The sequence below is a fragment of the Crassostrea angulata genome, chromosome 6, assembly GCF_025612915.1.
Source record: "Crassostrea angulata isolate pt1a10 chromosome 6, ASM2561291v2, whole genome shotgun sequence".
Classification (NCBI taxonomy): Eukaryota; Metazoa; Mollusca; class Bivalvia; order Ostreida; family Ostreidae; genus Magallana; species Magallana angulata.
Genome location: NC_069116.1, coordinates 4,229,192 through 4,256,561, shown reverse-complemented (window position 1 = coordinate 4,256,561; position 27,370 = coordinate 4,229,192). Strand labels below are relative to the sequence as shown.

Genomic DNA, 27,370 nt, shown 5'->3' with positions numbered 1-27,370 from the left:
TACAGGTTACACCGATTTCAATTAGAAAAGCATGATTGGCTCAGGGATATAATTGATTAATAATATGCCAATATCTACCCCATACCCATACAAAAAGACAGCTGTTAATTTCATCCAACATTTTAAACGGTCTAACGACCCTAAATCTGTCAGTCTTTCCGCGGATTTTCGCTGTTCCGCTAGACCAAGTTTTACGGCCCATCGTTTGGACTACCTCCACCCGTTCCGTATAGGTGGGCGGGGCCAGCTGTCAGCGACTTCACAAGACAACCGTTATCAATGGTACCTTTACCGGGATAATATTTATTTTGTTTGTCCGATGTGTTGATACTTAATAGACAAAGTTCTTCTGTTAGTGGCAGTTTAACAAAATCTGTCCGACCATAATTGGTAGGTGCACGAAAGGTGAAAGGTGCCCACTCTGTGAAGACATAACCCGGAATTTGAAATGCTACAGTGTACAAGTTGGTGACACTAGTTTGTAGGAAGAGATTTAGAAATTTACAAACGTTTATCTATCTGTGTTAAGATGTCGCATTTATCACCTCAAATGTCCGCATTACCAGCCTCCAAGGTAATTTCAATTTATTTATTTTGTTTTACTTTTATACTAAGATATTTCTTAAAATCAACTCAGTGATATAAATTGTTTCAAAAATACGTTTTGATATTGCAATTTTTTTCATTAATTTTTTTCAAGTATAATGAAATAAAAAGTATGTATAATCTGCAGCATTGTTGAAGCCCTTTGCAAAATTTTTGATGATCTGTGAAATTGTTAAATTAAAAGTGAATTTTAAAATTGATTACAGATAAAGAATAGAACATGTAAAGAACATGTAATTGATTTGATGTGATGGTCATATTTTCTTTATATTCTAGTCACTCATTTACGGTTTACATATTTATGTATTTTTTTTTTTATCATTTATGGTTTATATTTTGTACGTTCTAGTTGAACATTCCCCCTAAAACCTCTCTTTCGGCCTGCACGGATGCTAGTCGGGCTATCCTCCACGACAGTCCCTTCCCCACAGGAATGGCGATCCCGTACCTCGCTCGAATCGGAAACCTAGGAGAGTCTTTGTATGCTACTAGCCCGGTGACCCCGAACGCATTAGGTGTGGAACCCTCGGCTTTTTACCCGCTGGTCAGTTTCAATTTTCACACTTACAAAATTAAATTTCAATGGTATCAGATTATGGGTCCCCGTGTGGACTCAGATTCTGTTGAAAAGATTGGGAGATATTCAATTATGAGAGGGTCTGATTTATCACTCTTTGTGTCTGCTAATCTTCGGGATTTTTCACTTTTTTCGGTCGTGCAGGGTGATATGTTTCGTCCGATTTTTTTCATGTAAAACCCCAGTATCAAATATCGTCTTTCATGTTCCCACTGAGTTGAAGCTGGTGATTACATTGTTCAAAGGTAGATCAAAATACTTGTTTCTTTCCAAACTTTCAACAAATTGCCGCTTTTCAAAAAACAAAATTCTCAATTACACCATTTGACCAGCTTTTTTTTCTCAAATATTTCGAGAAGCGCATATTGTCTGTGTCAAAAAAGGCCGGTAATTATTCTGAAATAATCATCAACTTCCTTTAAATGACAGTTGTAAGGTTTCTATAATCACCATAAAACTTACAATACTCTACCATTATATTTCAAATACCTGAGAACTAAGTAAGTGTTGCATCCTTAGTTTAAAAAAAAGCGAACATGTTCAAAAATAAAAAATACATACATTTTCAACAGTTTTACATTTCCGTTCACATTTCTAAATATTGAATTTCTTAACGCAAAATTATATACTTTGAATTATTTATTCACTTTTTCATCCAAACAAATTAACCTTTAAAATTTGTTAGCGTCATAGTTTTTTTTTTAATGATTTGTTGATATTAGGTTACGAATTGTTAATAGTAAATATTTTAAGTCAGCTATTTATCAACTATTTTAAGTCTACCTTTACATCAACTATTTCATTTACTTTCTTTGATATAGTCCGGAGCTTCCCCTGCCCTGGGATTGGACCGATCACCGGAATTCTGGAAAAACCTCCAGCACCCCTCCTTGGTTTATCCGATGGACCCCATGATTGGGATGCATCCCTACGGCGCATTGTAAGTTTCTTAGAGCCCTCTACATTTTTTAGAAATTAAAAATATGGTAAACTTTGTGTACATGCTCTAGAAAGCATGATCAGGAAAATTTCTTAAAAAGTAAATGTATTCTAAAAATGTTAACGATTGAACAAAATGTTCTCTTGATTTATCAATATCTATTTATTAAACGTAGCAAAAAAAAATAAGGAGATAAACGGGAATAAAAGATCAAAATTACCAAACTAATTAATGGTTGAACTTTTCTTTCACTATACAAAATTCATTCTGTTGAGAAGAAAATATAATAAACTATTTTATATTTCAATAAAAATAACTTGAAAATAGTGACTTTATTTTCAACAAAATTTTTCATATTACTAAATTTGAATTTGAAAAAAAAAATAAAGAAGATCTTTTAACACATTTTTTTTTTTTGTGATTCATCGTGCATTTTAAGAAATATATTCCATGAATTTTATATTTGTACGTGTGCTTTGAACACCTGATAAAGAAATGTTTTTTTGCTAAAAAATGATAAATGTAAATGCACAAAATAATTATATACATTTATTCTATAATTCTGTTAAAAAGATTTCGCGAAAGGTTTTATATCTCCACCTTGTCAGTCATATCACACAACTCTGAAATAAAACTGAATAAATTGAGATAAATCTATAAAAAAAAAATTACATAATTTATTTATTCATTTTTTATAGCTATGGTGGACTTGACTTAAACAATGCTGCCCGTCGTAAGAATGCCACAAGGGAGACAACCAGTGCCTTGAAGGCCTGGCTGTACGAACACCGGAAAAATCCCTACCCCACGAAGGGCGAGAAGATCATGCTGGCCATCATCACTAAAATGACGCTGACCCAGGTCTCCACCTGGTTTGCTAACGCCAGAAGGAGGCTGAAGAAGGAAAGCAAGCTGGGATACAAAGAACGGGATATCGACGGAAGTGACGTAGAATCTATTGGGTCTCCGGCGGAAACGGATGATGGTGAGTGTTATTCATTTTAGTTACATGAAGTTTCTTTGTGGAAACATTATTTTTTGTTAAAATTCGTCTTATTGAAATTAATTTTAGAATAAGGGCAAACTTTAAATAATATAAATTTTTATATTTTATTTTAATTCAAAAGCATGGTAATTTTGTAAGCTCTCGCACTGCTTAATTTGTATTAAAAAGAAAAGAAAATGAGGATAAAAATATCTGAAATGGGCCAAAAAAAATACCTTACCTGTATCTCAATGCAAGATTTAGTTGTTCGATTAAACAACGGGGAAACCCCCCAAATAAATTTATTATCGTCTTTAAATATTTTCAATTTATGGCAGTTTTTCTCTTTTCTGAAACATAACTAAATGTTATTTTATTATCAATAAAATAGTTTTTGAAGCAACCACAGAGTAAATTCTGTAATGATTAACTCTAAATTTTGAGAGCAAATTTCTTCTTGTGTGTTCTTTGCATTTTTGATTGAAATAAAGGTAGCTTAAGGTTTCATTGTTTGGAAAGGAATTGGTGTTAATGCATCGCCTCTAAATTGTATTGAATACCTTAGACAGAAATTCGTCAGCGTGAACAAAGCAGGTACTCTGTGGTTAGCTGCCTTGTGATGAACCCCAATAAATCTAGATTAATTTAATATACATCCCAAACATGTCTGAGGATGAAATATGATACAATAGCTTAGTGTGAGCAGGCCTGCATGGTTTATACAACCACTAAACTGGCCTGACAAAAGATGCTATCGCTCCTCAAAACAGACATTATTGTACAAGAGATGTTGCAACTCGACTTCCCCGGCCTCACAATTTACCGCCATTTTATTGCCTGTATTAATCTTACGGGGGATGATATTTCAACAAATTATGCGATAACAATCTTTTAAGGTTATACCTGTGCATAAAATCGGTAGACATTGTCATTTCAGCTGTCAGTTTTTTATCAAGAGCTCATTACTTATTGAAGTAAATCTAACATTTAACACTCTCCCATCCTTCAGAATCAGATTGCTGTTTGCGTTCCGCCCTCCAAGGAGATTTTTTGTATTCAAATCTAAATTGTTGTTAAAATAAGAAAATCTAAACCGCTTACACAAACCTTTTCATGTAAAATATGAACTTTTCACATAAGCATTGAAGAAGCTAATCTCGGGCTATTAATGCTGATATGATAGAAGGTTTCTCGTCTTGACTGATGTTAATTGGATATTTGAGAATTGTCGAGGCCAGAATTGGATTAGGGGGTGATATCTGGTGTCCTATTCCTTTTTGAATTCTTTGGATATGAAATATATGTCTTGTCATATAGTTACATAATGCATTCATATACGCCCTCCAAAAACCGCGCGTCTTTCTGTGTCAGAACCACGTGACACGGCGCTGTATGAACGCTCTTATTCTTTTATGTCAGCAGTAATTATCCGAGATCGCTGATTGTTCATTAACGCTCTTCTATCACCTCAGGGAAATATCACGTCTCGTCGCCAAAAAGAATAAATATGCTCCGGCTAATCAACTGGTCTGTTTTCCTTGTGTAGTTAAAGTGATCCTTTTTATATCCCATTTAACACATTTCATCTTCTAAAACGAAACTTTAATAACCGCATTGTATGGACCAAAGGAAGATAAAATCTGGAAATGGAACGGCGGTCGTACAAATGAGCGAAATTGCCGGGTCTCGGTTTTCACCGGATTAGGTTTCGTATTTTACATCAGATAGCTCGTACAGAAATATAAGATTACGCGAGTTCACCCCCTCTTTTTGATATCACTTGATGCCGTTTAATAATGTTCGTGTCATACCATTCTAAGGACAAAGGACAACACCAGATTCTCCTCGACCGAACGCGTTCCTTTGAATAAAAACTGAATGTACAACATGCCTATATCAAATTCAATCATAATTTAATGGAAATATATTGCATCACTTTAAATCTGATCTGCATTGGCGCCAATTCGGGTACATTAAACATAGAGACCAGATAGTGACAGTGATTGATTCCGGGACATCTGCATATTTTGATGAATGCCGCTGATTACTTGATTTTAAAATAAGCCTTGATACCTGTCCTTAAATCAACTCTTAATTTTTTGTTTGCCCTAGCCGCTTCCAGTTTTTGGAGATTTTTGCATAATTAATTAAAAGATAATTTGTGAAGATTGGCCAGATTTTGAAAGTAGTGGATTCAATTTCTTTTACAGAGAAAACCAGAATAGGTTCGGCGTCCTCGAGCTTTATAGCCAAGCTGGACAGTGAGAATGACGAAGACGCAGACGTGAAGGTGACATCAGACATCTCTGATTTCTCAGACGAGGAGGACGACGAAAGTAGGGAAAGGAAAGAACGCCTCAGCCCCATCCACTCGCAGTCACAAACCAATCAAAATGAAAATGCTGCTGCAGTTGCTGGTTTCAGACTTCCAAACGCCCCCATTGGCCAATCAACATCACGTGATTCAAATAACTCATCGCAATCAAATTTGAGACCAAAGATTTGGTCGATTGATGAAATAATGAATAAAGACAAAACAATTAGTGAACATTCAAGAGTTCCTTCCCAGTTCAATCCCCTGCTGCAGTCTCTTAATGCGTACCACTCGCAATTACGAAACGAAAGGGCTACATCACAAGAACCCAAAAATCAAGAACAGCTAAAACGTTACAGTGATACTTTGAAACAATTACCTTACCGGAAATCAAACTCGGAGACGGCATTGAACCTGGCAATTAGTGATAAGGATGGATTAAACACAGCACGAACCGGACCGGCATCCAAACCATCCGCTACAGGTAGGATCAGCGTGTCAATAAAGCTTTGTTTGGTCAAAGCAATCCCCATGTTTGCAAACGTTTCTCTAACTGTAATTTAGGGATCAAATTGTGTGTGAAGAGATTTTAATTAGAATAACATTATCTAGATGATGAACTCATTGACAGTTTACTGTTTGTAAGAAAGTTTTCGTGACTAGATAGCTTGTTTGACATGTATCGTACAAACATTTCACACACTGCCGAGGTCGATGTTTGTTGTTGTATTCGGGTTATCAGTTTACCACTGTTTTTGTGTCACTTTATCCATTTATGACAAAACCTCGCAGAAATTCTCACATTACGGAAAACCTTCACGATTCCTATCTTTATTTCTTTGTAGTGACCTCCGCTTCCAGCGACTCCGAGCGAGAATGACCAGTGGGTGTCCAATACCATTTAACTGGTGGTCAGTCTCCTGTCATCCTTAAACTGGTGCCCCGCTTCCAGTGATCCGTAGACTGGTTCCCCCAGAGAGTTGTATCGTAGTGCTCAGCATCCAGCAAAAGGTCGTGGGTTCTTTGATGAGGTCCCCTCTTAATTTAATCAAACTTTAATGTTATTGTAATATTTATCAGTTATTATGTACTATAGTGCGCTGATTATTTTTGTATGTTTGACCCAAAGGTTAATAAAGAATGAAAAAAAAAATCGTTTTTTTAATTCTCGTGCATGTGTTTAGGTATGAACATATCCTCCCTACTCTTTGTTATTGATATATTTCTCCAAGGAATCTAAGATGAAATTTAAAAAATAGTTTTTAAAGGATATATCTTGGATAAATGATAATTTTAAATATTAATTAAAATTTCCGTTGTAAGTGTGTATGTCTAAAAATTCACCACTGAGGTACCCTTTGGAAAAATATTACTTAGGTAAAAAATTTTCTTTTTAGTTCTTTCGGCCTGAATTTTTGGGATATGTTAACATTGTGTTGACTTACAATGTACAGTAGCCTCTCAAATATTATTTAACCTTACGGAAGGATGGTTGAATTTTTTTTAATCTCATACAAAATTTCATGAAAAAAAAAAATCTGACGTAATCGATATTATTTCTAATGATTTATTTACATACAAGTTGTATATATACACGTTGAAAATTCTAAATAAAATCACAAATCATTCGCATTTTATTCAGGTATTAAATCATTTTAGTGCAAATATAAATATTGTAACTTAGCATGTTGATGAGTAAAATGAAACGAAAAGTTCCGAAACCCTCTCTGACATCAAAAGATGGTTGAAGGATATTTTGAGGAGGAGTTTAAAATAAATGTTGAAAACATATGTTTGATGTAAAATTCATCAATTTTTTTGTTAAAAGCTTCTGCGTGACTTTAGGTATAAATATAAAATACCATCATTTTTTTCATTTTTGAGAGCTTATTACAGTCAATAACAAGCAAAACCAACAACAGAATAAAATTAATTTCAAACCAAAAAAAAAAAAAAAAAATGGAAAAATGATACATGGATATGTTTTTAAAAATTCAGTATACTCTGTTTCAAAATAGTAGCGATAAACTCTAACGAATACAGTTGATATTTAATTATGCGTTTGCATTTCAAAGTAAATAGTATTGCGAACGGTATAAGTAAACTATTCAGTAATTTATCCCCAGGGTCTGCGTTTGAACATATAGTCAATGCTTCTATACAGCGATAATTGATCTTTAACTGCACAATAAAATCCTAAAAGATCACCCGCTGTTTACGAGAAAGATTCTTCTTATTGTCAACACACAGCTTTCGGGAGACCGGCGGAATTCAAACAAGATAAAAGCATGACTTGGAATAAGAAGCACATTTAAACCCTTGTTGAACACTAAAACCTGCATACATCTTTTCCTTACTAAATAGATTAACAATACACACCTCAAAGAATTCCTCTGATTAACAACTAAAAATCTATTACATGTCTAAATAGGATCGGGCTCGGACTATGGCGACCTGATGCGTGGTCTGAGCCACCTGTTTAAATAAGCTCAGGTGTCCTCTGGACACACAAACAAATTGTATTACACGTGTTCTGTCGGTCGGAGACTGTCCTTTTATGTGGACACTGAAATTATAACAAACGAAATTAAACCGAGGATGGAGATTCTTTCTTCCCGTTTATTACATCTTTCTTAAAAAGAGCTATAGAACATCGTAATGAATTCATTATCAGACGCGGGGTTTGTGTGCCTATTAAATGCAGACAAATAGTTGGAGGAATTCACGACTCCCTTACAAGTTTATTCCTGTTACACTGAATCAGAGCCCAAACTCCAAAGGCCTTTCGTGGGTTGCTCTCTTACTTCTTTTAAACCTACTGATTTTTTCCGACCAGTAGTAGGAAGATTAAATGTATAAATGCTAACTAAACTTAGTAACTAAAGAAGGTTAGAACATAAAAAGCGATTAATAAATAAATTTTATTCCAGGAATGAATGAAAAATTTAAACAATTTCAGATTAGGAGAGAAAATATGAGTTAATAGATAAATAAATTGTAATCCAATGAAAAGAAATGAACAGTTAATATAAACATTTTCAAATGTATATTAATTCATTTTTTTCTTATACTATCAACCATGAAATAAAGAATAAACTTCTCATTAATACCTAACAAATTGAACACGTATCTTGGTTTTAGCATTAAAATGAGATGATCGTATACATGTAACATACAAACAGAATCAGAAAGCATTGTTGGGAAGCTGATTTTCTGCCATAGCAGAGTATATAAGATATATAGTTTATTGCATGTAGCGTAATGCCTAGCATTACATAAACAGAGCTGACCAATGATATTACATGTATGCCGATCATCCCTTTAAAAGGAATACTTGTCAGCTCCTGTACAAGGGGGGGGGGGGGGGGTTTTCACGTGACTTTTTCATGCTTGTGTGTGCGGGGGGGGGGGGGGGGTGTCACGTGATTACTGCCTATTTAAGACTGACTCCTGCGAGGCATATTCATTAGTATTAATACTAAACAACCATGCGGACCAGATCCAGACACTACCCCTCTCCCCCACGGAGCCGAGCCCGAGCTTCCGGGAACTCTGTCCTCAAAGAAATCCTGCATCTGAGACAGGAAATAATAAAAGCCTGCGAGAACTGTCGTATCCTTCACGACAAAGTTAGCGCCACGGACCACCGAATGAAGCGGCTGGGGACCTCCACCACCCTCCGGCGGAGCCTCTGTCTGAGGCTACAGGTCTACCTGGGGGTCGCCAAGTTCTACGCCAAGTTCGTCCAAAGAAAATCACTGGAGTTGGGGCAGCTTGTACAACTTGGTCTAGAGCAGGAAGAGGAGAGCGAGATGAGCGAGGAGTTCTGATCTACAGAACATCCATATCTATACACGGCCCTTTTCAGGGCCAACCACATCTTTAGAAAAGATGCCGCTATTTCTCAGTTGAATCTGTGCCTCTCAGAATGAGGAAATCAATAATTTATTTAGTCATTTCTCTCGAACCATATCAGTATTTAATGAGGAAAAAAATAACAGAAATGCAAATTAAATTATTTTCTTAAGCTTTGACAAACATACATGTAGACAGGTTATTTAATGTAATATTTAATTATTCTCCGAGGAAGTCATAAGAATTCAAACTTAATAAGTGTTAACATCAATTAAATATTTCTCATATTAATTAGTTTTTTAAATATGCAATCCACTACAATGTGAATCCAATCAATAATGGAAAAAGTCAGAATATTATTCTGAATCATTTATCTATATAACAACTCCAGGTTTTGGTTTGCAGTTTAATTATGATTTGATATTCTCAATTTTTTTAAATAATCCCAAATCGTTTGAAAAAATCTTAACATACATGTACATGTCTTGTACATATTTCATTATATTCCTTTTTCTTCACTATAACTTCTATAAACTTTGTCACTCATGTGCTGTATTTTTAATTTGTGTTAAAATGTTATTCTTCATGCAATCTCCTATGTTAGGAAATAAAGACAGAATGAATAAAGATATGTTTAAAAAATTAACACCTTTCAGCCATTATTTCAACTGATTCCAAATATTAAATTAGCTGATCAGCTAGAGCAATGTGTTGATATGGGATTGGGTGTGATAGACTGCATTTACTAATAGATATATTTACACTGAGCAGGAATGTTTATATAAAATTATGGTAAAGATGATCATCATAAAATTACACTGAGCACACATTTACAAGTACATTTGTGATAATATAGAAACATTTGTTACACAAAAATCTTAAATAAAAACTTTAATTTTAAAACATATACATGTCAAATGTTTAAAAAGTTTAAACTTTAAAAAGGTATGAAGATAATCATACAGACTTTAAAACATTGTAATAGATATAGAAACGGTTAATGCATAAAAATCTTGGAAATCTTAATGTTACGATATTTGTGTTTAAAATGTTTAATTATAATAAAAGTTATTTAAAGATAATTATAAAGAACATCATTCTTGACATGTTTCATAAATATTGAAACGATCACTAGAGAAACGTCAATATGTTCCGATATTGTATGTAAATGATATCATGACTACCGATGTTTCTTCATAACAAACGTTCATAGTATTTTTTGAAAAGGAGTGTTAATTTCATTCAACAAATTTCTAATTAAGATAATTTCTAGAGAGAAAAAATAGTGTACTAACATAATTTTTTAACAATATGTATATACATGTATCATTGTATCTATAGGCTCTAGGTGTAAAGGACAGCAGCGGGGGGTACTCCTCACACCTTGTGACACCTGGTATACAGGTAGCAGGTAGCGAGGGTGGGTGGAGAGGTGGTGTGTGTGATACTCTCTCTCGGACGGAGGGGGCTGTACATGGAAGTATACACTGGGGGGAGAAAGAAGGTAGGTATACCGTGTGTACGGCCAATAAACAGACTGAGGGAGAGAGAGAGAGGGGGTATACCATGTGTACATAGACTGTAAAACCAGACCGTAAAACAAAGGACATCTCTAAAATATACAAATAGAAAATAACAAAACAATTTTCTATAAACATATCATATTTCTTAAATAACCAATCGAAATAAATAAATAAATAAATAAATAAATAAATAAATAAATAAATAAATAAATAAATAAATAAATAAATAAATAAATAAATGAATAAATAAATAAATAAATAAATAAATAAATGAATAAATAAATATTTTTTTTCCTATATAAATTGCTTTGCTATGTTTAGTTTAACGAATAGGACGCTTCTTTGTCACTTAGTATAGAATATTGCTTTTGGAAATTTTTTCACACCAAGTCTTCAGTCTGTTTCTCAAAGCTCTCCTAACTTTATGAATCGCTATAACTTTGTCCTAACATTGAGGCATCACTTATCTTGTCCTTAGACCATCCTGTAAAATCATAATTTTTTGTTGGGAGGGGATTTTGGGACTGTCTTAAGACATGTAGAATAAGGCAACCTTTTCTACAGTTCCAGCATTTCCAACGAACCCCAATTTCCTAATCCCGGAGGTGGGGGGGGGGGGTACATTTACATTTATTGTAACATAATTCTGTGGAGAGGGACCTCGATCCCCCCTTCTTCGTTGCAACATGCCTGCCTGGGAGCTGACCAATTAAACAAAGTTATTTTTTCCCGCAAATAACTATTTGGCGAAAGAAAATCATTCATTTAAAATATATTAATATCTACACTACATGTAAGTAAGTTATGAAATTTTTGTATTACTAGTATTGGCCAAAATATAATATCTAAATGTTCTTGACTAAAAAGTAAATCTACATTGGTTTATATTTAAAAGCCATTGATTCTTAATTTTTATTACTTCCCTCTGAAAATTAATTTTTAAAAAATTCTAATATTGAATGCTGTATTTATGTATTTCCGAGACATACTCATATATTACAACTTATTACATGTATTTATTGCAGATTAGAGGTGAATTGTTTGTGTCTGTTTACTTAACGTTAAATTCTATGAAAAGAAAGGAGTATTAAATGTTAATTTAAATAGCTATTTGCTTTTAAGCTAAAAGCTGTCCTAATACATATTTTCCTTACACAAAATATCAGTTACTGTATGTGGATTTCTGGGGGGTTTTTATGTTCGAACTAGAATTTTATTGGTCACTGATTTATATTTAAATAAATCTATATTCTTTAAGAATGTATAAAGATTAAAATAACTGGTTATAGGCATATCGTCTTACCGAAACGTAAAATTTTCTCTGGCAAAATGTTTAAATGAAAGACCCTTTTCACTGGTCTTTGAATATGAGGTCGCAGACTTGTGCAAAATGAATAAAAATCGCGTGATATGCTTTATGTTGTTATACCATTAATCAATGACCAAAACATGGACAGAATATAGGTACATGTAATGTAAGTACAAGGTGTTATCCTGATCTCTAGATCTCCATTGCCGCATCACGGTCCTGTTCCATGAAACCAAAATCAATGCAAAACACGGGAGAAGACATGCTTTTCCACTTTGTTTTTCTCGGATACCAGATTCCAGAAAGGAAATGGCCGTGTTTGCTGGCCATGATAATTCATAAACTGTTCCAGGATTCGATATTATCTCCCGTTACCTGTCTGTATTACCTGCTGTGAATTAATTGCCAAAGCACACTTCACGCCCCTTAGTAAATCGAAACCTCAAAATGACATCGGTTCAAAGCCGCGTTGTCTAACAGTGATATAAATCGTCAATAGTGTTCGATCTTATCGGGAGAAGTAACATGTTTCCATTATTTGGTTACATTTAACTAGATGTTAAAGGATCAGACTGAGATTTAACACCTACGCCGAACAATTGAACGTCTAAAAGCAACCCGAGCCATGGTCAGCCTCCAACATTACAGGTATTCAGCGTGCAGTGGGAACTAATGAATCCGTGGCCCAAGATTAATGGTTTAAGCAATACAAATTGTTATCATTAAGTGGCGGCTCAGGTGTCGGTCCGCTATCTAACAGTTTTCTAAGCACAGGTGATTGTTTCAGGTAACAAAGACTAGTCGTTATCTGGTAATTGAATTATTATTTACAAAGATAAACGACGTCAAAACGTTGTATAATTATTCGATATGGCGGTGTCGGTTTCTGTACATCGGTGACGGCTAGAGTAGCCAATCTTTAGCTGTCAATAAGTATTACATTCTCTATAGATCATACACTGCAGCTTGCTGACCCAACCTGTTGGGAATTGTCATCAAATCGAAGTAAATAATTCGTACACTGAAGAGGATTTTGAAACATAATTCTTTTTTAACAGCAGCACCTGCGATTTTTAAAATCTAAACGTTGGCTTTTTATGAATATTATTAATAGCCAATGTTATTAATGCATTATTATGTAATTGAATTCAGTTTGGAGAGCATCATCATACCAAGAATTATGGGCTTAAGAGGAAAATGGCTATAAAAAGAGCTTTTTGGATCTAATTAAAGATCAGATTTTAGTTGATCCCTTCCGGTTGATGGAACTGAAAAGACGACTGTGTAAACAGAGTTAGGGTCTGTCCAATGACCAATCAGATTAGACGTCTCTTTCTGAAACGCAAATCTCCTGAAACTAAAGTTAATTTTTTCACGGATGTGCAATTTCTCAAATGTTTACATGACGGCGGATTGCACACGACTGAGTCTGCAGAATCTTAGATAATGGCGTTTTGCTCGACGTTATTACATTTTGTACGCGACCCACTGTGAACAACAAATGGCGAGACCGTCAAAGCGTTTGAAATTCTGTCCGACACTGCCATTTGAAGACGACAGCCATCATAATTTCCATAACTATGATGACAGAGCAGTAGCATCACTAGGTAGTCTCTAACGCCGACAGATGGCCACTTTTTATGCAAAAAATCGTCATTTCAAATTTAACTTTAATTAAGACTAAGACGTTATTGAATGTCCACATTAGAAGCATGTTGAAATATACTTTTTACAGATTTACATTAATCATAATTATCGTAGATATGAAATAAATGCAAAACTGCAACAGTAAAACTCAATTTTAGAAAACGAATGTGAAAATGACTTGTAACTACGTATGTACTGCATTTCACTAAGTATATGACAGAATGGAATATTTATTCACATATACAAGGCCTATGGTATTAGCGAGTGTCTAGTAGAATACATACACGTAATATAGCTATTATTTATTTCATTACTTAAAAATCTTAAACACACGAATTTCATGAACTGTGGAGTTAATATGACTACATGTATTAAATTATTTAACTGAAAATCCAAAGTTAACAAACCATTTTAAAGTTATTTGGTATTAGGAGATTCTCGAGACCCAGAGGTAGGTCTACACACTGAACCTTCAGAAGTTCTAGCGAAGCAGGCATAATGTCCCTGATGAAGGCATTGATAAGCTTCATACCCCTTCTTCAGATCTCCGGATTATCCTAGCAAGCTCTCGGCAAGGTAAACAAGACTCAATAATGACCAGCAATAGTTTCTACCTCGGAAGGCGCACTCGTGTCTGGATGCTGGCGCCGGCGCTGTCCTCGTCATTTGTACGCACACAGTGTGAGCTAATGTAACTCAAAGGAAGTGAGCTGTAGAGTGAAAGAAAACGGCGTACATATATCACAGACCAAAGGCGGGGGTAATTGATATCTGTACCAAATAAAGAGGCCAGAAAAGCAGATTAAAACATCACAAGATCAATCTAATCAACCACGAACGCATCTTACTCTATCTGTCAATAAAGCAAGGTTTACATTTATGTTTGAACAATATTCACCAATCGAAAGCGGGAGGGTTATCTTTAATAATGATGATTTTTTCTATAAAAAAGTCGAGGTCATACTTTCTTGCATTTCCTTGGTTAAACAGACAAATGTCAGTCAACCCAAAGATCATTGAAATTATAACTGAAAAAATAACGTTTGTAATAAAGTTGTGATTGAATTATGAAGCATTGTAATGTTACTATGATGTTTCCATAATCTAGCAAGAACCAAAGGTATCGATTATACAGAGTGAAATATGTACCATGAGCATGCGCAGACAAATAATCAAGAAAGGGTAACAAAACCCTTGATACACCTTGATTAATTACTTATTGTTTTGCTGTCAACTTTGATTAATTGGTCCACAACTAACCTTAGTATCACGTAGTTGCAACAGAAAGGCGTTTGTAAAAGGATAACTTTAGAAATCACAACCTGGACCAGATCCTATTTTATATGTTCAACTAAATAGATGGTATTTTGTATTTGTTCACTTGAAAAGATACCGTTATGGGTTTTTTTTTCTGTGGAAACATTTATGTTAAAACATTGAATATATTTAAAAGTGGGAAAGCTCATGTAGACGACCCAGTCCCTGCCTGTGGGGGTCCTGCCCCTCCGCACACCCCTCGGTCTCTCTCGTCTTCACCGGACTCCCAACGAAATCCCAGACATGTCACGCCGAGAGTTCGAGCAGCACGCACAATGATGACGACAGCATCCAGGCGCGGTCTCATAAGCTCTTCTTTCATGAAGGATATTTTACACAAATTACAAACGCTTGAATGACATGAATTTGCGGTCCGTACCGCTGGTTTGTAAATTTACAAATGCTGCAGAATGGGAGTTATTGAAGTTCAATGTAAGGCGACAAGAGTAAAATGAATCCCAGTGAATTGACAAGTTTATAAAAAGAATATTAAACCCAGCTCCCCGCTGAGAATCAGAAATGAAAATCTTTATAAATTATGAAGGGGTTTGATGTTGGTATAGTTGTGTTATGTGGAAATCAATCGTCAAGAAAAGTTATCTAGTCAAATCCAATAATCCGTAAATGAATGTTTAGCTGTGAATGGGGTGCTTAGTAAGGGGCTTTATGTAGATGATGGATGTGAAGCCAGTTAAAAGAAAGCAGTCGTCGTCACTTCATTACGGCCCGCGTAGACGCTCCACTCCGGCGACAGACACACCAAACAAACTCGCCTATCTCTTCATGTATCTCTGTGTTTCTGTAGGGAGAACTTATGCATACATTGTAATTCTTCAACTCATACAAATTTTTTTGATGTTTTTTTTACTTCAAATCCTCAATGAAAAATTGGCACACATATATAGTACGTTTCGATCTCACAACACTATGAAAAGCGCTCATAGTAAGTAAACGCTCTTTTGTACTGAGTTCAGTTAAAATCTTCTACAAATTCAGTAAGACTCTTGTTCTCAATAACTGTATTTAAATTCATTAAAACGTCACACACAACTATTTATTACCATTTCGCTCGATGAAAATTGAGATTGTGCACTTCAGTGCAACGAACAAACACACATTATCTTAACACATGTAAATTGTACATTTCAGTAAACAAACTATTTTAAGATAATCCAATTCTGATTCTAGTATGAGAAGAGTTCTGCACGGAATTACCGGGAATTTAAGTAATACTACAGAATATCACATGGTAATTTTCACTGATTTATTCAGTGTCAGAACGACAAAGGACTACTTTCTGGATGCTGGTACTGACAGGGTCTCTTCCGGCGTGAGATGTTTACGTCATCACTGCTTTGGAGCCTGTTCTGTAGGAGGATCGAGAACTTCCGAGAGGGCGTGGCAAACAACATGTAGTGGTAGGACAGTTCCTCTTCCGGGTCCGCAAGACTCAAAGAGTAGCGCTGAAGAAGCTGAAATCAACAGTGGTCAAAATCAAGAGGAGTTGCTGCATTAATTAAAGAATAATGGTGCACGTATAATATTCTTTTCAACATAAATTAGCCCCCATAAACAGATTTGTCATATAGAAAATTAACACTGTAAGTTAGTAATGCAAAATATACTTAATATTTTAATCAAAGAAGAACTTAGGAAGATACAATTAACCAAAATACCTTATTAAAATTCTTTTGCGATCTGTTTAAAACATTTTGCTTATACAAGAGAATGTAATGTCCATTTGAAAAATTCATTTTCCCATTATGGATAATGATAAATTTCTCAAGTTGTTATGGTCTGATGAGTGAATTTGATCTTAAAACGTGTTTGTTTAAGATTTGTTGAAGGAACAACACCATTATTATATTACTGTTTTATTCTATTACATCAACTGTTATAAAACAAAGAATTTCAGCAAAATTAATTTCTATATAAAAATGATATAAAATCCATTTTAAGGGAGCCTTTATTTACATTTCATTTACACTGTACATTTATTCATAGTACCACGTCATATTAGATAGATCAGAAAATTATCAGTTACTGAAAGCAAATGATAAGATAAGAATTCATCTGACAAGCCAAATCATAGATTCTGTATATCGAATAAAATATTTTTAAATAGGAAAACATATTTTAAAAATATTGACCTGAACGTTTTGTAAAAAAATACACAAGACATTTAAAAATTCTAATATTTACGAATATTAATAGTATTTCTCTACAATTTAAAAAAGCTACATTTAACATAAGCATGTACTATGAAAAGTTGTAAGAGCTTGATGCTGCAATATATGCCAACAATCAGAATCGTGCTGGACTCCAAAAATTGTATGATAAGTTTTATAAGCACAAATGTAGATGAAGTATCAGGGCTTGGATCATTATCATCTTATACTTTTAGTTTGTTATCTATCTAAATGTGGAACTGAATTAATTCTTGAATAAACCCTATATCTAAAAATAAGTTTGATTAAACAAGTTACCTGTACAGGATAACTAAGTTTCGTACATCTTTCTAAGAAGCAATTAATTTTTCTTTTCGTCTCATTATTTTTTGGTAAAGTAACTACGATCCACACCATTTTTTATTTGAAGATTAGACACAGTTGTTTCCTTTTTTGCGATGTCATCCTACAGTTTGAGGTGGGGAAATAGAATCAATATTATGAACAAACACCAACAATTTGTCTAAGGTTGCTATCAAAGGCGATAATGACTAATACCTTAACAATGAATACATGCATTTGTAGCTCCGCGATTCTTTTCCCCACGCAGTTCCTTCTCCCAAAACCATACGGGAGTACGGCGAATGGGTGAATGGTGGCCCGTGTCCCCGGGGTCCGTAACCATCTCTCGGGGATGTAGGCTAGTGGGTCAGGAAAATGGTCCTCATCCGACGAAATAACACTGTTGCACAATACCAAAGTCGTCTAAAAGGACAAGTACTATTATTTTTACATGTACTTCCTCAACATGAGATACTACTAGTATGGTTGATAAAATCTTTTGATTATGGCAAAATAACTGTAAAATTATAATAACTTTATATTATACATGTTGAATTTACTTTACAGTTGGTTGTATGTAAGTACAAAATGTACTCTATGAGATCTGTTGTCATATATTGAATTTTGTATTTACACCCACCAAGAAAATTGAGATTTAACGATTTGACACGAGACCACCTATATCCGCTTACCCCACTAGGGATGGAGTATCCGGCCACCACTGTATCCCTCTCAACCTCTCTCCGAATACCGTCCCGTACAGGGGGCACAAGTCTGAAACAAAGTCAACAAAATGTATACAAGTATGATCATCGATGTTCATGATCAACCATCAACTATGTTTTTATCGCAGATCCGTATTAAAGATTTGAAAAAAAAATTAACTGGTCATACAAGCAATGCTAAACTGTTAATGACTTTCTGATCATGCTATATTGAATTTGATGCTGACAAATAAATCATGTTTGACTAATATAGTGGTCACACATTTTTAACACTCAACAAGACCGTATACCTTAAGAAAATACACATTTCTAGCTTATGCATGTAAGATTATGTCCAAAGTTGTATACAAAAGAATTGTACTTGACTGTCCTTTTGATCAGACATCGTTACTTACATGTACTACCAATGAGTATATCAAATAAATTAAAGAAACAACCGTTGTCTTTGAATTAATCATTTAAAAATTCTGAATACATGACATTCCTTTCCCCCTTTTTTGATAAGTACAAAGTGTTCATAAAATAAATCCTCCATTTTTAAGATTTTTGCGGGAGGTTGAGATATTGCCTGTAAGTCTTACCGCAGTGACTCTTTGATACAAGCTTTTAGGTACGGCATGTTAGCAAACATCGCCTCATTCAGCTCGCCATCTCCACACCTCTGTCTTATTTCTGTGTGTAGTCTATCTTGGGCTGTAGGATTCTTGGCCAAATCATAAAGGACAAACGACAAGACGTTTGCCGTCTAAAAAAGAGTAAGTTTAATATATCACCAAAGTTTACAGGGGTAAAGTATCGAGCAATATCATAGATAGTGTCGATAAATAAAATAGTATGTTTTTAGTTTAATGCCTTAATTTCGAGCTTACATGTACATGAAGTTTATATTATGTTTTCATAAATGATTTTTGAAAGTTTTATAATGACAATAAATGCAAGAATAATATTTATAGAAGGCATAAAATGAAAAACGCCAAAAAAACATAACTTTAAATTCACAGGTTACAGAATTCATCACATATTGGAGCAATGGTATAATAATAACGGTTATTGATTCACAAAGAAGAGAATCAAATCGAGTGTACATAAATATTATTTGAATTTTTTAAAAGAATACCAGATAAATAGAAAATGTTTATTTAGTATTTTTATGGTATTTTAGTGATTCCTTACAATGTCCACCCCTGCAATAAACAAATCCGTGATGGCGCTCTCCACGACGTCACGTGACATTCTGGGATCCAATAGCAATTGTTCCATAAACGTGAAGTCTTTAACAGATAGAGCAAGCTTGTAGTTAATCGTCTGTAGACAGTCGTCCATGAATTCCGAAGTCTAGCTGTGGTAAAAACAATACAAGTGAGGGTTATCTATCTTTCTGAAATCATTTCTGGATGCATGTTGTATAAAAAGAAAGATAACTGGAGGAGCTATACACACCGCTTTCCGTACAATGCCATAAAATTGTTCAAAATCTCTGTAGAATTTGGTGGGGTAAAAGCAGTAGGACGGGAATCGATCAAACGACTGTCCCAGAAAGTAGTGGACGTCCCGAATACTGGAGAGTAGTTCTTGGTGATCCCTTGTTAAACAACCCAGCCTTGTGTTGTAACAAAGCATTCCAGAACCTGCAAAATATTTGTTTACAATTGAAGTCTGTTTAATGTAAGCATTATTTATTGATTAAATAGGTTAATTTTTCACCATCATCAAGATTGAGAAATACTGTCTAGTATTATAGTAAACAATATCTCAAAAAAAAAAATACACAAAAATTTGAATCAAAAAGTGGCCCACTTTATGACGAGGAATGAGGGACTGGCGGTTACTCACTCTCCGCTGATAGTCGTGTCAGCTCAGACAGCGTATCCCGGAGTTGATTGCTTCCATCGATCCGGAATTTTATAAAATCATCCGCTATTTCAACAATCCATCTGAAGTGTCTGGAAATAGCATTAGGCTTGAGCATAAGTTCCTGGATGGGCTGTCGTAGTTTTATCCATTTTTCATTGTTTCTTTTCAATTGGAAAAAAAATATGCAATATCAGTCTCTTTTCTATATTGTATACTTATGTTATATGATTTTGTTGTACATAAAATGTCAGTTTTTTGCTATTGAAATATCTGTCGTATGATAAGAAATATTAACTTTAGATCAGATATTTGGCTTAACTCAATTATTGCAACTTCATTACTTTCAAGAATTATGTCGACAAAGTCAAAGGTAAACTTACTGAAACGCCATACTTAACGGGACGTTGTTTCTCTGGGCGTAAACACACATGAGTGAGGGGGTCGGTCGAATAGGGTACTTTTCGTACTGGAACAGGAGTCGCTGGAAGTCCATCGGATTGAACAGGAAAACCATCCACTGGTGGCCAAGCCTCTGTCTCACCACAGGACCGTGCTCGCGGCGGAGGTATCGGAGGAGCTCGGTGAAAGTGCTCGGTAAAAACCGGCCTACAACACGTGATCAGATGACTTGTACTTATTCACCATATGATGAGTTAATAAACTAAAGATAAGGGAAGAAATACGCAACTATTCACATACTTCGTAGCAAATTATATTTGATAAATGAACTCAATGTCTACCCAGGTTATACGAGTATTGCTCCAACCCAGGTTATACGAGTATAACTTAGGTAGACATTGAGTTCATTCCTTATAATTCAATGAATTATTTATGGTCCATAATTATATAAATCGCAACGTGTTACGGGGTTCCACCTTCTATACCATGACGCATGCGTATTTATTATAAACAAAACCCATGTAGGGCTTGCAAAAATTCTCCTGTACGGGTTTGTTGATAGAAAAATGTCTTTTTTATTTCTTGAATGGGATTTTTTTGTACTTGAACTGTCACAATCAACGTTATTTCCTATTTCTTATAGATACAATGGGTATATCTGAAGTAAAACAAGCATGTTTTTAACGGGGCATGGTCACGACTTTGGCCAAAATTATTTTTCGATTTTAATGTTTACAATGCTTCAGTATGGCTTATTTAATAGGCAACCAGAATTTGAGTGTCATTCGTTGAGTTTTAAGCTAATTTCAGAGCTTACAATTCTTTGCTATGAAAACAAAGCTCTTGTTTACATTATGAATATTGAAGTAAAAATCCCAGTTTTAGACCTATGTTAATGTTTAAAACGTTAGAATTTGTTATTGGTGCTTGAAATAAATAAGAAGATTGAAAAAGACTTTATACTGGTATATCGAACCTACATAAACAAAAACAGGACATGAGAACTGTGAGCCATGAAAAAGAACTGTGAACCCTGTATCTTGCTTATATCTCAACGTTTGACTCTCAAATTTCATTCGATCATTAGAAATGCATTCCTAAAGTATTGTAAATAATCAAAACAGAAAAATAAAGTTTGACCAAAATCTTGACCATGTCCCTTTAAGCTGTACTGTCTCTTTAACATATATATGATGCTTCCATTGCCAAAGTGACAGGATGGACTTATAAAAACCCAGATATGCATGTAGATTTACTATAAATAGTCAATTTGACTGCAATTAATGAATTACAGCTAGGTCAACATGACAAACATTTGCGCATTTTTACACAAACATTTGCACATTTTCTGAAAAAGATACAATGATGGTGACGTAGATATTGGGGCCCTCAGTGGGATATTTTTGTGCTTTAAGACAAATGTTTAGCGATTTAATATATTAACCATAGGATAAAACAGATATCTCATACATTTAAGATAGTTTAACTGTTTTGTAGTGTTGTGTAAATTATACCATGGTTTGGGATTCACGAACCCGGGAAACCTCACTCGACTTTGTCTCGTGAGGTTAAACCCGGGATCGTAAACCCAAAACAAGGAATACTTTACACAAAACAGTTAAAATTATATGGTATATCTTTAACTTACCAATGATTATGAAGTATAAAATCTCCATGAATTGGTCCAACTAGATTCTGTTCTTTTCAGGCCATTTTGATAAAAAATAGAAACTTACCAAAAGGTTTGAAGTGAAAGACATGCCCTATGTAAGACAGGCTATATCTACCCGAGGGGCCGGGAATGGCATCAAATGATTTAGGTTTCTCCTTAACAACCTGGTACGCGTGGTTAAACATCCTTCGTCGTGGAGTAAATAGGGTCATCTGCAGGAAATACCGGACTTTGTTATGTTTAAAGTACAAAATTGAAGATGTTTCACCCTAGCAGAAATATTCTCAAAACGACATCAAATACAATTAATTATATAAATAAAAGAAACTAATGTATTTAAAACTATATCTGTAGATATCTTATAAGATGACTCAATTAGTAGAGAGGCGTTTGTTAAAGATATGTTTAAATGTTGGACTTAAATAATAAAATTACGCGTTCCAAGGCAATAGAAAAAAGCAGCGGACACCAAAAAAAATAGCATAACTAATACAACTGACTACTAGTATTTAGTTTTTTGCGTACTGTACAATTACATTTTGACTAATATCATAAGAGTGTTAAAGGTATATGTGGCGTATTGTAGTGAAAAGCAATGATACGATCTGATTATTTGCTTCATTTCTATACTAAAAGATAGAACTTTCACACAAATTACGCTTTATAATTCAATCGCATTACAAAGATACACAAAAAATAAAAATATATTTTTTAATTTTTACCGGCACGGTAAAAAATACTAAAGATTTGAATTATCCCGCCTTAAATGAATCACGTGACATTCATTTGGTGACGACGACGAGAACGATAATACCGTTAAGTCTGATAGATTTGGCAACGAAAAAAAAACCCCGAAACAGACTGAAAAGGATAGGGACAAAGTGAAGATTGTCATCGGAGACCATGTAGATTGATGGAATAGGAATTAAAGGGGTTTTGCTAGTTAGGTTCGTGCTCCATGTGTTCCATGTCTTTTCTTTATAAGTTATAAACCACAAGTGGATTTTCGTTTAGAGGAATTTTTGAATAAAGCATAAATAAACACTCTCAGTACATGCATCCCCCAGGGAGAGGGGATATTTACCCAGTTTACCGTCTCGATGATCCTAAAATCGTATTTCATTTCTATCACACAATAATAAACAATTTATATCGTTCTACATGAATGAATATCGGAATACTAATGCTCATCTGATATAAGAATTATCCAATTTAAGACATGAAATAGGTGATTCTAATTTCTTCCGTCGTGTTCTCAATACTAGGTTTTCCCGCACTCATGCGCAATGGCGTTATAAAAGGCGGATCACATTAATATTCATCAGATGTGTAGCAAAGTTTAGAGACAATAACTAAAGAAAGAACATGTTTTAAGGGCCTAGCGTTTGTGAAACGTCTAATTAAAAGAAGCATGATGTATATTTTTACTCAAACTCATGTCAAAATTTTTACTCCAAATACGCCACATATATACCTTTAAATTTGAAATAAGATATTCTGCAATTCTATTTTAATCATCCTAGATAAGCTGTATAGAAATAAATTATACTGTGAATAGTTTTATTCGTTGCTGAAATTTAGCTATATGTGTACGTAGACGATGTACATATTCATACTTGTATTTGTTTAATCATTCCTAAATGTATATACGTAAGCTTCGTCCAGACCGGCAAGTCGATAGTCTATGCCCTTGTTTATCAATTCACATACCAGACTTCAGATCATTGACCTCTACCCGTAAAGTTATTCAACCCTCGGTTACATGCATCCTACCTGTTTTCTACCTGTGGTTGGATCTGTGAATAAACTTGTAAATATGCCAGTGCACGATGTAATTGGCCAGGGGTAGACTGTTTACTAAGCCACTACTTTCTTATATGCTATGTTGTTTTGGTATCGTTATAAAATAAAAAATATAATGTATCAATATGATGAGACATTTGTAAGGAAATAAATTTACGAAAAATTTGATATAGATATATGAATGTCATGAATTTAGGCATCAGATTCAAATTTTAACTTAGTAATAACTTTAAACTTTTGTTTTTTTTTTTTTCTTTAAAGTACATGCTTCACTACCAATGTTTGTATTAGAAAATAAATCATCATTTTTGACTGTTATTAATATATCAGTCTTTATAGATATGCGATCATTGGATCTGTCACAAATATCTATAAATATTGCAAAATTTGAATAAGAAATGAATATGAGCCAGAATAATATATGATTAAAAAAGTTAATTTTTGGCTTAGTTTAGCAGTTTTGACCTATGAAAAAGGACACACGTGTACAACCTTATTATTTTCTTATTGTTTGTTGAATCAATACAACCACCTGTATATACTGTCCTGTATTATACTATACTATATACTACGGTATGATATGGTATGGTATGCTATAAATATGATATGCTATAGTTATATACAATACTTTTCTGTACCGTGTTCGTTAAACTATACTAAGTTTTGCTGCTTTATACTATTTTTGTTCCACTATACTATATTTTGTTGGACTTTACCATGTTTTGCTGCACTATAGCATGTCATGATGTACTTTATCATGTTTTGTTGAACTATATTATATTTTGTTGTACGATACTATGTTTTGTTTTACTATTTTACAATGTTTTGTTGTACTATATCATTTTTTGTTGTACTATTATATCATGTATTGTTGTACTAATATATCATGTTTTGTTGTATTATACCATGTTTTGTTGTACTATACCATGTTTTGTTGTACTATTATATCATATTTTGTTGTACTATTATACTATGTTTTGTTGTACTATATCATGTTTTGTTGTGCTATTATACCATGTTTTGTTGTACTATTATATCATGTTTTGTTGTACTATTATACTATATTTTGTTGTACTATATCATGTTTTGTTGTACTATTATACCATGTTTTGTTGTACTATTATACTATGTTTTGTTGTACTATTATACCATGTTTTGATGTACTATAATACCATGTTTTGTTGTGCTATACCATGTTTTGTTGTACTATTTTACCATGTATTGCGGAACTATCAAACCATGTTTTGTTGTACTATACCAGTCTTTGCTGTGCTATACCATGTTTTGCTGTTCTATAGCATGTTTTGTTGTACTATTATACCATGTTTTGCTGTGCTATTATACCATGTTTTGCTGTGCTATTATACCATGTTTTGTTGTATTATTATACCATGTTTTGCTGTGCTATTATACCATGTTTGCTGTGCTATACCATGTTTTGCTGTGCTATACCATGTTTTGCTGTTCTATAGCATGTTTTGCTGTACTATTATACCATGTTTTGTTGTACTAATATATCATGTTTTGTTGTACTATTATACTATGTTTTGTTGTACTATTATACCATGTTTTGTTGTACTAGTATACCATGTTTGTTGTGCTATCATACCATGTTTTGTTGTACTATTATACCATGTTTGTTGTGCTATTATACCATGTTTTGTTGTGATATAGCGTGTTTTCTGTACTATACATATTTGTTTTAACAAGTTGTTAAGGTTCATAAGCCTGGTACAATAAAGTAATTAAAAATAGATTTATTATGTACATGTTTATTTTTTTTTAAATTATTATATATTAAAAAATACTGTATATTGTGGCATTTTCTCCCCGTTGTTTTTATCTTTCGAGTTTCTTCCCTTGCATACGGTTTCGCTCCGTCTTGAATTCGCACAGACACATTCAGAAATACATACAGTATTTTTCTCATCAACACATTTAAGAAAAATTGTTTTCTATTCAGCAAGACTTAGATTCGCCCTCTTACAATGAGTGTAAAATAAAACATTGGCCTGTGTACGGCAAACAAAAGGTCCTATATTATTATGTGAAAAAAAAACAACACCAAAAAACCTGCATTTGCTCTCCTGATACGTGATGTGCCGACTGCTTATGTTTGAATTGTAGTATTTAAAAAAAATTAAGGCAAATAATATAAAAAGTCATGTTATATGTTATGCTGGCTTACTTAATTGGAATTTCCCTTTGAGATCAATTAAGAACATTAGTCGTTTTTTTATTCATTATTTAATGCTGTATATATAAAATTACGGGTACATATTAGATATCACTGTTTTAATCCTTATTAAATACACTTTGTTAAAATGACCAAAAATCCAGAAATATTGACGTAACAATACATAATAGCAATGCTTTTAAATTAAATGAATAGCGTTTATCAATTTTTTTTAAATTATACATGTATTCTACTACTTGTATTTATTTTTAATGTCATGTTCTTGTACTTTTGATAACATTTTCTCATTCAAAGAAATTTCCAAATAAATTGGGTCCATTACGTGTACATCACATTTAAAATTTCATTTTTATCAATTAATGGTGTTAGGATATGCTTAATTATGATTAAATCTCTAAACTAAAAAAAAATATACAGATAAAAAAAACCACCACTTACCTTATACCACAACGTGTTCTTCAGAGAGACCGACTGATCCCCTGGTTATTTCATCTCGGCTAATTAACGGCATGTTTAATATCCAGACTCCTCGGCCAATGGCAGAAGGACTCTGCGATTGAATAAGGCGTGTATCTTCTGCATTAATAAACGTCAAATACATTGGTTACAATCATAATTATGAATGACTGTCACAGTTGTTTGTATTTGCGTAAATGGGCGTCATTTCCTGCTAGTCTGTCCCAAGATATTTATGCTGCATATTTGAACAATTTTTGTTATAAAACTACACATATCTGTGACAGGAGTGCAATTGAAATCGATGAAAGGGAAAACTTCCAAGATAACTTCATTCACACATTATCATTTTTTCCTCGTAAAAATTCACAGGAACGAAAAAGAGATTTCCTACGGAGATTTATAATGGGGAATGTTGATATTTTTTCTCCATTCGGAAGTAATCGGGACGCCTTGCGCAATTTTTCAACGCTATCATCTGGGCGTCTTCATCTCCTTAGCAATGGAACATTCCAGTAGACTTTTTATTTTTAGCCGTGTATTGATACCCGACTAGCTAGAGGGGGCGTTTGAAAGGTGAAATCTTGGGATTTTTTCACACTATTGAATGAAAATCGTCTGAACCAAGAGGTATTTATAAATATCGAATGATTTAAGAAATATGCGGCAAAAATATCTTGG

The 27,370-nt window shown here is 33.8% G+C and overlaps 2 protein-coding genes across 3 annotated transcripts; one reads left to right on the top strand and one right to left on the bottom strand.

Moving 5' to 3' along the window:
• The first annotated feature begins 295 nt into the window (after nucleotides 1–295).
• LOC128190926 (iroquois-class homeodomain protein IRX-6-like) lies at nucleotides 296–6,575 on the top strand. Of its 2 annotated transcripts, XM_052863190.1 has the most exons (6): nucleotides 301–574; nucleotides 956–1,150; nucleotides 2,005–2,123; nucleotides 2,822–3,108; nucleotides 5,319–5,906; nucleotides 6,268–6,575. In XM_052863190.1, the coding sequence occupies exons 1-6, from the start codon at nucleotides 530–532 to the stop codon at nucleotides 6,300–6,302; spliced, it is 1,269 nt and encodes a 422-aa protein (XP_052719150.1). In that variant the 5' UTR covers nucleotides 301–529; the 3' UTR covers nucleotides 6,303–6,575. The 2 variants fall into 2 exon arrangements, with proteins under 2 accessions (XP_052719148.1, XP_052719150.1); XM_052863188.1 differs by lacking the exon at nucleotides 6,268–6,575 and having other exon boundaries at nucleotides 296–574; nucleotides 5,319–6,217.
• Nucleotides 6,576–15,996: 9,421 nt separating this feature from the next.
• Nucleotides 15,997–26,810, bottom strand: LOC128189549 (probable cytochrome P450 49a1). Its single transcript, XM_052861204.1, has 10 exons — nucleotides 26,672–26,810; nucleotides 22,298–22,445; nucleotides 20,543–20,768; nucleotides 20,142–20,323; nucleotides 19,749–19,936; nucleotides 19,482–19,643; nucleotides 18,890–19,053; nucleotides 18,276–18,357; nucleotides 17,800–18,006; nucleotides 15,997–16,545 (listed from the first exon to the last, which is right to left on the bottom strand). The coding sequence occupies exons 2-10, from the start codon at nucleotides 22,443–22,445 to the stop codon at nucleotides 16,348–16,350; spliced, it is 1,557 nt and encodes a 518-aa protein (XP_052717164.1). The 5' UTR covers nucleotides 26,672–26,810; the 3' UTR covers nucleotides 15,997–16,347.
• Between the last annotated feature and the right edge of the window lie 560 nt (nucleotides 26,811–27,370).